The 12542-nt window shown below is 40.8% G+C and overlaps 1 protein-coding gene across 1 annotated transcript in view; it reads right to left on the bottom strand.

Moving 5' to 3' along the window:
- Positions 1-11121: 11121 nt before the first annotated feature.
- Positions 11122-12542, bottom strand: part of lrig3 (leucine-rich repeats and immunoglobulin-like domains 3) — a 28667-nt gene continuing 27246 nt past the window's right edge. The window contains exons 18-19 of the mRNA XM_084710906.1: positions 11857-12111; positions 11122-11766 (exon numbers count right to left, since the gene is read on the bottom strand). Coding sequence (XP_084567032.1) covers positions 11522-11766; positions 11857-12111 — 500 coding nt within the window. The 3' untranslated portion in view covers positions 11122-11521. The remainder of the gene's footprint in view (positions 11767-11856; positions 12112-12542) is intronic.

Raw genomic sequence — 12542 nt, 5'->3', positions numbered from 1 at the left:
AAGAACAAAATACATACTTTAACTGTACAATATGTAAGTTCTGCCGGTAGGGGGTCTCTCACACATAAAACAGTAAGAAAAGACGTAGCTTGATGATGTTGGGAAGTAGAGTGGGATCATGGGAGTTATTTTCTTCACTTTTAAACAACCAACACAGCTGATGAAAGTCTACCTGACCTAACTTTTAACTCATGTTATGTTTAGTCACGTTTGCCACACACCTTTACTTTGAATAAATTATGTTTTTCTCTGCGTTACTATTACTATTGTTGAAAATGTGGGATAATGTAAGTACACAACTTAACCAAATATATAACACAGGTGTAGCATTTTTAGACATTTCAATGCAGAAATATTATATATTATAGCTTTAACTGTCAAACAAATGAAGAGCTGACTCCGCTGAGCCTTTATTTGGTCTGAGCAGAGTGTCCTTTCATGTTTTAAAAGCTTATTAGCTATTTTTTTCTATCTATTTTCAACATCAAATTCAAGTTCAAGTTGTAATACAGACTAAACAGGAACAAAATTGCTTTCCTCACAGCCCAAGGTGCTAACAAGACATATAGAAATATAAAAATATAAAATAATAAAAATGCATACATGTAAAATATAAAAGATAACAAGACAATTATGAATAGAACTCTGAGCTATGAGGCGTCTGGCATTTTAAAGTGCAATGTGCTGAATTTGCAAGATAAATCAAATATTTGAAAATGGAGATTTATATCATGTCAGCATGAGGTGTAAAATAGACAGGTGTGTGTGTGTGTGTGTGTGTGTGTGTGTGTGTGTGTGTGTGTGTGTGTGTGTATCTTGGCCCATAGTCAGGGGTCAAGCACACACTTGGTGCCAGTGTGTTTGACCCAGGAGTGTCTGTAGTGTTGATTCTCTAAGAGGTCAAAGGTCAGGTGGAGACTGATGACTGAGTCTAACAGCTTTATTTAGACTGGTTTTAAAATTTGTCTGCGCACATCTGGCTGCTGTGAAAACTAGATTTTAAATAGGCACACCAGAATGTATTCTTTTTCATACATTTCATTTGTGTCTATTTGATATATTCCAGTGTTACAAGTGTTGTTAGTGACATTTATACTCAGTTTCTATATTTGCTATCTCTGTTTGCTTCTGCAGCTTTCCCTAGTAAGGATCAATACAGTTTTGTGCAATCTTTGAAATCCAGCTTTCACCAGCCAGAAGTGTGTAATGTAGGCTAAACACAGTATTTTTTGCACAGTTACAGATAAAGATTAGTCTATACTAAGATTATTATGAGTGTACTATTTATAGAATTAGATTCCAGTGGCGGCTGCGGAGAATTGTGTCTGACTCGTGTGATCCAAACATTTCCAATAATTCCAGAGAATTGTAAAGTCCAAAAGTCAGAATTTATTAAAAAAAGACAGATGTAATTATTTCCAAAGTTCACAACATGTTTTCATTTAACTAAATATTATGCTTCACTCCATACTTATTGGCATTTAGCTTTTCAAAAACAACATTTTTCCTGCGGTGAAAAGCTGGTTTGTACTCCCGCTTGCTGCACACAAAGAGTAACAACGGGACAATATAACAACACTATAAATTACATTTACATTTGTATACTGGTATGACCAGTAGCTAATGGTGGCTAATGTTGGCTAATGCTAGCAAAGTTTATGTAGATATTTCTGTGTAACTGACATTAAAGAGGCACTTTGGTGACATTATCAGTAGTCTCTACTTTTGCTTTTGTTACAATATGTTTAATTTATTATTATCCTGTGATTATCAGTTGATAACATACAGTTTACAAACATCACATCAGTGTTTCTTGTTGATAACACTGAACTATCACTTAAAGTCCAGTGAAACAACATTTTGAGAGTATCTAGCAAGGAAAGGCAGATGAGATATAACGTCTGGAGGGATTTCACTTGAATATTAAAAAGTGGGCGTGTCATAACCCAATATACTGTATAGGTAACTAATGAATCTTAGCTCCGTGCTGCTAAAATTTAAAGCTTGATTGATGAGTGAAGGTCATGATGTCATTGGCTGAAATTGGTTGGTTCAAGCCTACATAAATACATGTCATATTTTGTTTTAAAGGAAGAAAACATGATTGAATTTTGATATAAGAATACAAATAAGTTGATTTTTTATATCTTTTGGCATATATTGTTAAACAGATGTACAATATGACCGGGGATGCATCTAAAAGGGTTAAAAGAAAATTTTTCTATCAACCTTGACTTAAACAGATTCATTTGCTGGTGGGAAGTTATTGAAGGTGAAGCATTTAAACAGGTTTTGTCAAAAAATAATTATAAGAAATGTTGGTTGTGGGAGGGAGATCAAGAGTTTTAGGAGGAGATGAGCAGGAAGGTTAAGTTAAGAAACCAACACAGTGGTGAAACTGCTGTGATGATACACAAGAACAATTCAGAGTGAGGAAAAACTGCCTGATTGGTCGAGTAAATCATCAGGACTTGACCCAGTTTTTCAGCTTTTTTAGAGCGGAAAGTAGCCCTCTGGTGAACCCACCAATCACAGGGAAGTTTCCTATTGCCAGTAAGAGAAAAGAGGGAGACCATGACAGCCAATCAGTGAACAGAACAGTGAGTGCTTTGCATTTTATAAAAATCAAAAAAGCAAGATGTAGATTTGAGTCGCAACACAGGTTTTTGGACAAACAATAAAATAAAGCTCTTATTGTTATTCACACTTCTGGCTCTTTTCACTTGTGTTGTCATAACTCACCTATGGGTGTATGTCTTTATTCATACCCACCCTGACAGGGCTTTCCAGACACTGTCAACACGCTCAAACAAAGTAAAAAGATAATTGTAGGCTGCCAGCAGCAGCAGCCACCAGCCACCATGTCACGGCTCTCTCTGGGTACAGTGAAGGAATGCACCGAGGCTGGAGGAGCATCAGGTAGTGTTGACAGGATGAGCGGAAACCACCTGGAGTTTAAACCAAACTCGCAAGGTCACCTTTCCTCATTCTTCTCCTCCTGTGGCTCGTAAAAAACCCCGAGGGGTCAACGCTCCACCAGCCTGGACTCATCCGGGCCGAGTGTTTGACTCGTGCTCAACACCGACAACAATTACCTCCTTATTGGCAATTTGTTTGGGATTATTTCTGAGGAGTTTGACATTGGAACAGTTTTTCTAAATTTAGCCTGAATACCACTTTTGTACTGTAAAAAAACACCCAACATGTATTTGCTTTAGGAAATTTTAATTAAATTGTTTACATAGCACTGGACACCTTGCCTGTTTCATATTTGGCCAGATTTTTAATCAAAATACATTATTTTAGAAAGTTTGAATTCAGGAAAAACATAAATAAACATGTATTTGATAGTTTGATATTTAGCATATGGTGTGCTGCTTCAAGCTTTCCTTAGAATGCATTCCTGAAAATAAGTATGAGGATAATAAGTAAAGCTGTAAACTTAAGACAAAGAATGGTTAAGTGTTCCAGGTGCAGGGAAACAGCTCAGCCTCCAGCGGTTTGTTGTCAGCGTCTGTGCTCATAAATCTCTACTTTCATCACTACGAGCCCTCACACCCAACCCCAACCCTTCAGTATGAACTCGACTTTGTCAGAATTAGAGCGTATTTTATGTAGACTTGGGGAAAAGTCAACTTGGAGAGACAACAAAATTATTAAAGCTGCACTAACACTTTTTTATACTCACAATGAATTTGTGTAATGTGAAGAAGTGTCGCTTGTATTGATGAACCCACAGGAAATCATCACCTGACCTGAGTTCTTCACTGCTCTGTGGAGTATTTTAGCATCTTTCAGACCATTATTTTGGTTTTACTGCTGTCATCTTTACTGTTTTGGTTCACTCTCACTGCCGTAATTAGTGTCTATCCCAGTAGCTGATTCCTGCACTGTCTTCAGTGAGAAACGTTTTGATAAACCAACTGTATACCAGAGGTGGGTCCACATCAAGTCACTGGCAAATCTCAAATCAAGTCCCAAGACAAGGCAGGTAAGTTCTGAGTCAAGTCCCAAGTCAAGACTGACTAGTCCCAAGTCAAGTCAAAAATCCAAAACTGAGTTTCAAGTCAGTGGGTTTATCATGGTTTGGAAATGAGTACATAACATAATGTATGTAATCTATATTAGTTACTTAAATAGTTACTTGCTCAGTCCACCCCACCTCCTCTACACAAGGCCTTTCCTGTTCTTTATACTACATCTCTAGACTTGAAATGATGCTTGACAGGTGCCTTCAGTGTCATAGGTTGAAGCATATGGACACTGACCAAGCTGACAGATAGAGGAATGGTTTGTTTTTTATCTTTTTCTTGGCAAGAAAGCAAATAAGCATGTTTCACAAAATGTCAAACTCCTTCAAAGTGCTGGAATATTTATAACTGTAGACAAAAAAGATTAAGCCTTATTTTTGCTGCCAGACACGTTTCTGTTACTTTGGGATTTCATTTCAATTGTTCCATCAAACTTTGTCATCCATCCTTCAAATCAATCTCTACAGTCGGATATAACTGTAGAAAAAGGAAAATTGGACCTCAGCCGTCCAATTTTAATTGGACCTCGCTCTTCTCAGTATCAGTGGAAAACTTTAAAGTAGCAGTATAGGGGTGAAAATTTGATCTTTGAAAGTGCCTTCAGACAGAATCTTTCCCCAATGCCTCAGAGACTGTGATTCACAGCCCGCTCTCCCTCTTAGCCATTATGGTTGTGTCTTTTACAGGCGTGGGGGTGTCGGTTACTGCCGTCCACAGACACATAGACAGCCTGACTGATTTAGCTCTTAAGATTTGTGTGGAATTAGTCACAGTGGAGGGCTGGCTGGGACAGCGGGGAGTTTAAGACATTGTTGGGAAAGAGAAAGCCTGGAGTGGGCGGGCTTTTTTTCCTTTCTGGTTTTACGACCCCTCAGGTTTCCACCTGTGCTGACATGGCTGAGACTTTACAATAGTCCTGAAAGAGTTACAAGCAGCCGGGTAGAAATTCCAGGCCCTTTTTTTTTCTTTCTCTTACCCCTTTTCTTTTTTTTCTCTTTTACTGGAAGGGTGGGGTGGGGGCCGCAGTTATTGTGGAACATTTGTCAAGCAGCCAGTTGCAGAGGCAGGGCCAACCGGTGATTTATGGCAACATCTGCAAGATGCAAAGCCCTTGTATATGCTTTTAATCATACAAAGAGCCCTGGCTGGATTGGAGATTGAAAAGAGATGGTCTGATGGGGTCTGATGGGGTTTTATGGAGTCCGTGCTGGGATTCACACTGATGGCAACTCGTGTGAACATATTATATGACCGTGGGATTTCTGCAGCTCAGTGTTTCCAAGCTCAACTTGGCTTCAGCGGGTGTTTGCACCAAGCGAATGCTGTTCCTGTGATTCGATACGGTCAAAAGATTCTCAGCGAGCTTGAAGATAATCTGCGAATGATCGAAATGTTTTGTCACATAAGAGGAAAACCCAAACCGTTAGCCAGGCAGAGCGAAAACCATCCGTGAAAGCAACACAACACAAATCTTGCTGGATTTGTCTGTCAACAGTTGGGAAGTCAGACCCAAAGTGAGTGTGACCTCGCATACCAAAAGCTGGGGTCTCCTCATTTTTTAAATCTATATGTTAACACTGACAAGGCATATCTAATGTTAAAAGGAACTCAGTGGTCGTAAAAGTCAGACAGCAATCCTCCAGCAGATTTCCTCAGCTTCATAACAGAGAAATAATAATTACTCCAAGCCATATTGACCTATTTAATATAAATAGCTAACAGTGGCACTTTGGAGGACACTTTTTCATGTGTTAGCCAATGGAAGGGCATTCTAGAGGGTACTTTATTGCATTTTGTCCACTTGAAGGGCACTCTAGGTGGCACTCCATGTTTTCTCCACTTGGAGGGCACTTTACATTTTCACCATTTGAAAGGCACTATAGAGGGCATCTCATGCTTTGTCTACAAGAATAGAACTCTAGAGGACACTTCATTACATTTTGTCCTCTGGAAGGGCACTGCAGGGATGTTTTTTCCACTGAAAGGGCATTTTAAAGGGAACTTTGCATTTTCTTGAATGAAAGAGCACCACAGAGGACACTTTATCACATTATCTTGGACACTTGGCCACTCTAGAGGGCACTTTATCATGTTTTATCTACCATAGGGGCATCTAAAAGGGCATTTTTCCAGTATTCTGTCAAACATGGGGGCACCAGCAGGGTAAGTTGCCTCTCCTGCCACCCTTGAGTTCACCAATAATTGTTGGATTTGTCTGCCAACAGCTGGCAAGTCGGACCAAAAGTGAGTGTGACCTTGCCTGCTAAAAGCTGGTGTCTCCTCACTTTTTAAATCTGTATGTTAGCACTGACAAAGCATATCTAATGTTAAAAGGAGCTGAGTGGTCATAAAAGTCAGACAGCAATCCTCCAGAAGATTTCCTGAGCTTCATAACAGAGGAATAATAATTTCTGCAAGCCGCCTTGAGCTATAATATAATAAACATCTGTCTGCATGTCACCACATCTGGCAATAATGAAAGCAAATTAGCTACAAAATTCGGAGTGTCTGGCAATGAGATAAGGCCGCGGCATGCTAAATTCATTTTCTTGGCTCAGTCTCTGGGGTGTGGGCAGCAGAGATAGCCCAAGGAGCTGACCCTGGATCGTCAGTGTCTAACATGAACACTGCGGGGTCAGAGAAAGGAGATCAGATGCTGATCTGAGACCAGGGGGTAGCAGACTCCATCAGTTGTCTGCCAGTCATTGGTGGTCTGGAGGAATAGTCAACTTCCTGTCTCATTTCTCTGGACACAGAATCAAAGAGGGGAAATTATTCTGCAATCTGGCCGCTGTTTTCTTTTTCCCCCCCGGCTGGAAATGTGAAGGTTGTCACTGGCTGCAGACTCTGCAGGAGACTTTGGGATCCACGGCATCTTTTAAAAAGTGGAAACCTTTCCACGCCTCACTCGCTTGTTAGGCCACAAATTGTTTTTTGGTTGCAGCAATTTCAGAGACTTTCTTTAAGGAGTAAATAAACCATTCTGAGGGGAATTACATCCACCCGCTTAATTGTAACATGCATAGTTTAGTGAAGTGTAAAACCTTGCCTACATGGAGGGATCACGCTTTGTCGAGAAAAGGGTTTGAATTCACCAGACCAGCTGCTGAACTCTGAAAGAGGAGGAAACCTTCTTCCCACAGTTGCTATTAAGTGACCTTGAGCAAGGCAGTTCAAGGAAAAATCCCCTTGTACGTGGTTAACAATGAGCTTTTCAACACAATTTAGGAGTAATTTTGCAATAAAACAGAGCACTTTATGTTTTCCCTCAACCTGCCCTTTTTCTTATGCCAGAGAATTTCTTCATGATGTCTTCTGACAACTCACATAAACTATTAATGTGTGTGAACTTGCTGTATTCAGCATGCATATGACTGTAGAAAGATTAATACTGTACAACACCAATTTTTTTGGTAATGAAGAACGAGAGTTGCAGCCTGCTCTCAAAAATCAAACTGTCTTGCAGCGGCATGATGAGGTGTTTTTGGACCAAGCTCTTCTGGGGACTCCCTGAGAGAAATTGCCTGCTCAGGAGCCATTTGTCCATGTTTTGTTCCATTTTTTAAAGCCTCTGCTACAAGCTAATATTAACAAAGTTTTAGACAGGTTTTTAAAATATGGCAGTTGCCAGTGCTGCATTGGCTCATGTGTTTGACAACATACACTTACAGTTTGTCACTCAAGGTTCCTCAGAATGGCAAAAGATCATCATCGCTCCCAGTTCTTGCAGTGAGAAACAAAAGTTCTTTTTGCTTCTTTTTATACCACTTTCTAAGGTCTCTGTGTGACACACGCTCTTCCAGTAGCTTGTTGTTGCCTAGTGGCTGTCACAACAAACTGGAGGTAAACAGATGTCCCCACAGAGCCTCATGTACACCCTCTGAACTTAAGACTTAAGACAGACTACATGTCGTACTGGTACCAGCACAGTGTTCTAAGTACTATGATGTCCTCCTTATTTTGCCAGTTATCAGTAGGAACAAGCAAAATACACATGACTAAATGCAAAGTTCATGACTGAAAGGTGTTACAAGTATTTTAGGTTGCCTTTTTCCTTGAAAAGTCCACCCACTGCTCATGTGGAGCTGTTGTGAAACCCCCAAACTGCCCTTTCTGTTCTGATGTGACATGTGTTTAAACATGCATCACCAGCTCATCATACATCATTTTGCCCACACAAAGGTTTGAAAATTTACTTCCAAACAATACAATGTGTCAGGCCTATAAACATCACCACATTGTGCTCAAGAAGAAGTGCAATCAAGAGTCCGGTGAGTTTATCATTAATCACTCCTCGGCCACACTTATCCACCCTGACAGTAGACATGGTTTCTACTCCAACCTGACACGACTTCACACTGAGATAAGGTTATTAGCCAGAAGTGGACTGGTCCTTGAATGTTGCATCAGCAGCAGCGGCAACAGCTAACAGCAGCTGTTTCCCAGGTGTTTGGATGTGTGTGGCTCCACCATCTTGTCTTAATCGCAGCCTCCTCAAAGAACTGGCAAGACTTCCAACAAACCCCCTCATTCCTTTACAGTGGGGTAAAGCACAGAAACCAGTGCAGCGTAGCCAACAGCCAGGTGTACTTAAACATTAGTCAGCCAGAAGGATGGGAGCGAAATAACACATCCTATGAAAGCAAATCTCATCATCAGCATTTCCATACACAAACCGAGAGTGAGAGCAGGAATCCAAACACAGACCTTTAGGCTACATGTGATGATTACAACAAAAAGAAGTCCATTTTACTACTTTTCACTTCAGTTCTTTTCACGCTGCCAGATTAAACGGAAGGCTGAAGCAACTGCCCTTGAATAGGGGATCTGACTAAATCCCCCGTTCCAAACTGCTGGCACCACCATCGTGAATCTGCCATTTCGTAAACACGACTCCACTGTGGCAGGCAGGAGGCCGCAAGACGCTTTCCAAGTGCAAGTTTCAACAGCTAGCCCGGTGCACAAGCACACCTTTTTCCCTCATGTTGAAGAGGAGAGGCCTGAAACAACAAACCGCCAGGCGAGAAGGGCTGGGGGGATGAGATGAGGGTGGGAGGGAGGGAGGAAGGAGGGATGAGTCATCCAGCAAACAGAGTCTAAGATATATTGTGCCATACTGTTCTAACAGCAGTTTGTGGGTTTAACATAAATGATATGTAATTATTTTAAATAGTGTTTAATTATGAGTGCAATTGTGCATTGAATTATTATTAACGAAAGTGGTTCCAGCAGTAATACTGGCAATGATGGTGAATTCTAGTTGGCAGCCGGAGTAACAGAAGTAGTATTAGCTGGGGTGGTGGTAGGAGAACTAGACGTACTAGCAGTATTGTTGGTTGAAACTGAAAGAAATGGCAATAGAGGGTATATTCTGATTTTTTTAAAGTTTGTCTTAAAGGTGTTTCTGTGTAAGCGATTCTGGAGAAAGATAGTTGATATTCCCAGGTCAGTCTGAGCCACCAACCCAAAGAGTTGGTATTTGATGACCTGGAAGTGACACTAACTAACTAACTATCTTTCTTTATCACTTACTGCACCATTAATACAGCACTCACGTGTTCACTGGAGGAGTTACTGGTTGCTGTAATCATCTGCTGCTGACAAAATTCTCTGTCCTCATTCTGGGCAAAAATGTGTTGCCATATCATGTGGGTATCTTCTTGATGGATTGTTGAGACTGTTTCCTTCTTCATCTGCCTGCAGTGGGTAACTTTTTAAAATATTGGCATGTCATCCGTACTGACTGATAAAAATGGCTTTAAAATGAAATGACGGTATTTGCGCGAAATGAACATTATGGCAGACTGATAAGATGACGCTTTACTTATGCGCACGCCGTGCAAGTATGTCTGCGGTGTGGAGGTTTTTTTGAAGTCTCCAAAATGGATAGCAAGTCACTATTTGCAACGATTGCTCATCATCAGTCATGCAGGGAGGAGCCAAGCTGCATTCCTTCAACACTACAAATTTCCGTCTAAAGAGCCGTCAGCTCGATCATTATGATGAATTTGTTAAGAACAAAGAGAAACAGGCACCAGACGAAAAAAAAAAAACAGCATTCATTTTGCTCTGTGAATGTACATTTTGAAAAGTATTTTATGTCTGCCTACCTGAAGTTCTCTGCAATTAGGTGGAGAAACAATTGATGCATGTATCAGTATGAGTATGAGTTGGAAAATGTTAACAAATTGGATATTGGCAAAATTCCAATAACGTGCATCCCTACAAAATACCTTCTTAGATGGGCTAACTCACAAAGCTGTAGCCACATATTAGCTTTAGCTGAATGCATTTTGCACATCTGTTCTATGAAGTGATTACTTCATGACCAGTGTGAACAGGAGGAATGTGACCAGTAACTCTTTCGATGTTCATGTGGGCATGTAAGCATGGTATTAAGACAGACTGGACAAATGAGAACTTTAAGTAATATTAAGCTTTGTATCTTGGACAATATTTCCTACTTGCTCTAAAACTCAATAGAAGGCCTTGTAGAGGCAGAGGTGTGGTCTCATGTCACATGACTTGGACTTGAGTCAGACTTGGCTTGACAAAAACAAACAAGACTTGCAACTCGACCCGGACTTTAACACCCATGACTTGTGACTTCTCTCCTAAAGGCTTTGAACTACAGCAAAGCTGGGCCACATGGTCGATACCATCTCAGGATATTATTTAAAATACTTTCCAGTAAATATTCAAATCAAAATGTGGCAAATGTCTGCAAAATAATCTGAGGTTTAAACCTTCATCTTGCTCAGACTCATTCATTTGGACAATGGTAAGTTTGTAACTAAAGATCAAATCATTACCCCATGGTGAAAATATAAAAAACTAATTCTTTGTAATTATTGCCTAGCTGTACATGGAACCGAGTTGTGATACCAAACGGTTAAACATCCTCTCTGTCTTGGTCTCTGTCTCTCTCTTGGTGGGGGGGCCGACTGATGACAGACCTTAAGCGTCCTTGGCGGTCTGTGGTTCCGTTCTAAAAGCCAAGCATATAACACCAACCACCAACACCACCTCCTCCACATCTCTAATATATATCCTTGCATGATAAAGAGACTGAAGACACGTAGCACCAAAGTGAACGCAGCACACATTAAGATGTTTTTTTTTTATTGTTTACATGTGCAAAACACTGCTTCATTCAAAGCTGGGATAACTGAACAGGCAGGGCTGCAAAATACTCATACACAAAAGGTAAGCAAAAATAATGGAATCTGTTTATATACAATTTACAAAATATAATAAACTTTATATAAAAAATGTATATAATCATCTATATTATTTAACTGAAGCTGAGTCCTTAAAGAACAGCTGCTAATATGCTCCTTTTCACTTTTCTCCAGGAACATCAAATAGTCTTTTACATTCACTCGTTGCACAGTTGAGGAGTCCTTTATTGCAAAAGTGTCCGTTCAGTGAGGTAGAAATGTTCATCTTTTTGGTTGTCCTCTTCATTATAAAAAACAAGAGTCACTGAGCTAAGTGCTCGTCCTGCGCTGTGGGACGGGATCAGTCCTGCTGCTGTCAAACGGCTGTTCATAAACGCTGTTGCACAGCTCCGACGATGAGTCCTTGGTGAGGCCGTTTTCCTCCTGGTCTGACTCTGGATCCGGAGCGGCGTAGGGATTCTCGTGCAGAGTTATTCCATTATGCGTCACTGACGGTGGGCCGAAGCCTGTGTACAGGTCCTTGTGGGGCCTCCAGGGAGCTTTCCCAAATGTTCCTGCATGAGAAAGACCAACAAAGTCAGACCAACAAACCGCTACAGGCAAAACCCAGAAAAGTTCAGTAAACTTGTGAACTTGAGACCTACCCATGAAGGTGTTGCAGGGGTTGAGACACTCATGAGGTCTCCCATAGTCGCTGGCATCTCCCTCCTCCTCAGATGGCCGGCGGTCACTCTGCTGGTGCGTGGGGCCGTGATGAAGGCTGGCGTTGGGGAGCTGCATCAGGACGGTGGAGGAGCAGAGGTCAAAATGCTCAGACAGGAGGTAGTCTCTCCTTTTAGAGGTGGTCAAGGTGCCGCTGTAGGAGTCGATGCAGACGGGCCTTTGGTCGATGGAACAGCCTGAAGGTAAAAATGGCAATTATTATTTCCTTTAGAACTCACTTCAGGAATATTCAAACATAATGTTCTGGATCAGCAACAGTCTTGAACAAAAAACCATTTTCTTTTAGTTAGCTTTTGGAGAGTACAAACAACCAAACAAGGATTGTTTGGGTGGTAAAACAATGTCCCCAATTTAGTTCTTGTTCTTGAACCAGTTTTGTTCAAGATTCTTGGTGCTATCTGGGGAAACACACTTTCACCAGTTTTAAGTGGAACCATTGTAATCAAGGATGTCATTAACAGAGGGTGTTGCACAATGCACAACAACATGTGGAATACTCACTTTGGATCCCAAGGAAAAATTCTATTTTTTGGTTCCAGCTGGGAACCAAAGTTTTGGGTTATTTTTGGTGGAAATGCCCAGAATGGTTCAAAATTAGGGGAACAAA

This window comes from Lutjanus erythropterus, chromosome 22 (assembly GCF_056507025.1).
Source record: "Lutjanus erythropterus isolate fLutEry1 chromosome 22, fLutEry1.hap2, whole genome shotgun sequence".
Classification (NCBI taxonomy): domain Eukaryota; kingdom Metazoa; phylum Chordata; class Actinopteri; order Lutjaniformes; family Lutjanidae; genus Lutjanus; species Lutjanus erythropterus.
This window is presented reverse-complemented; position numbering and strand designations above follow the sequence as displayed.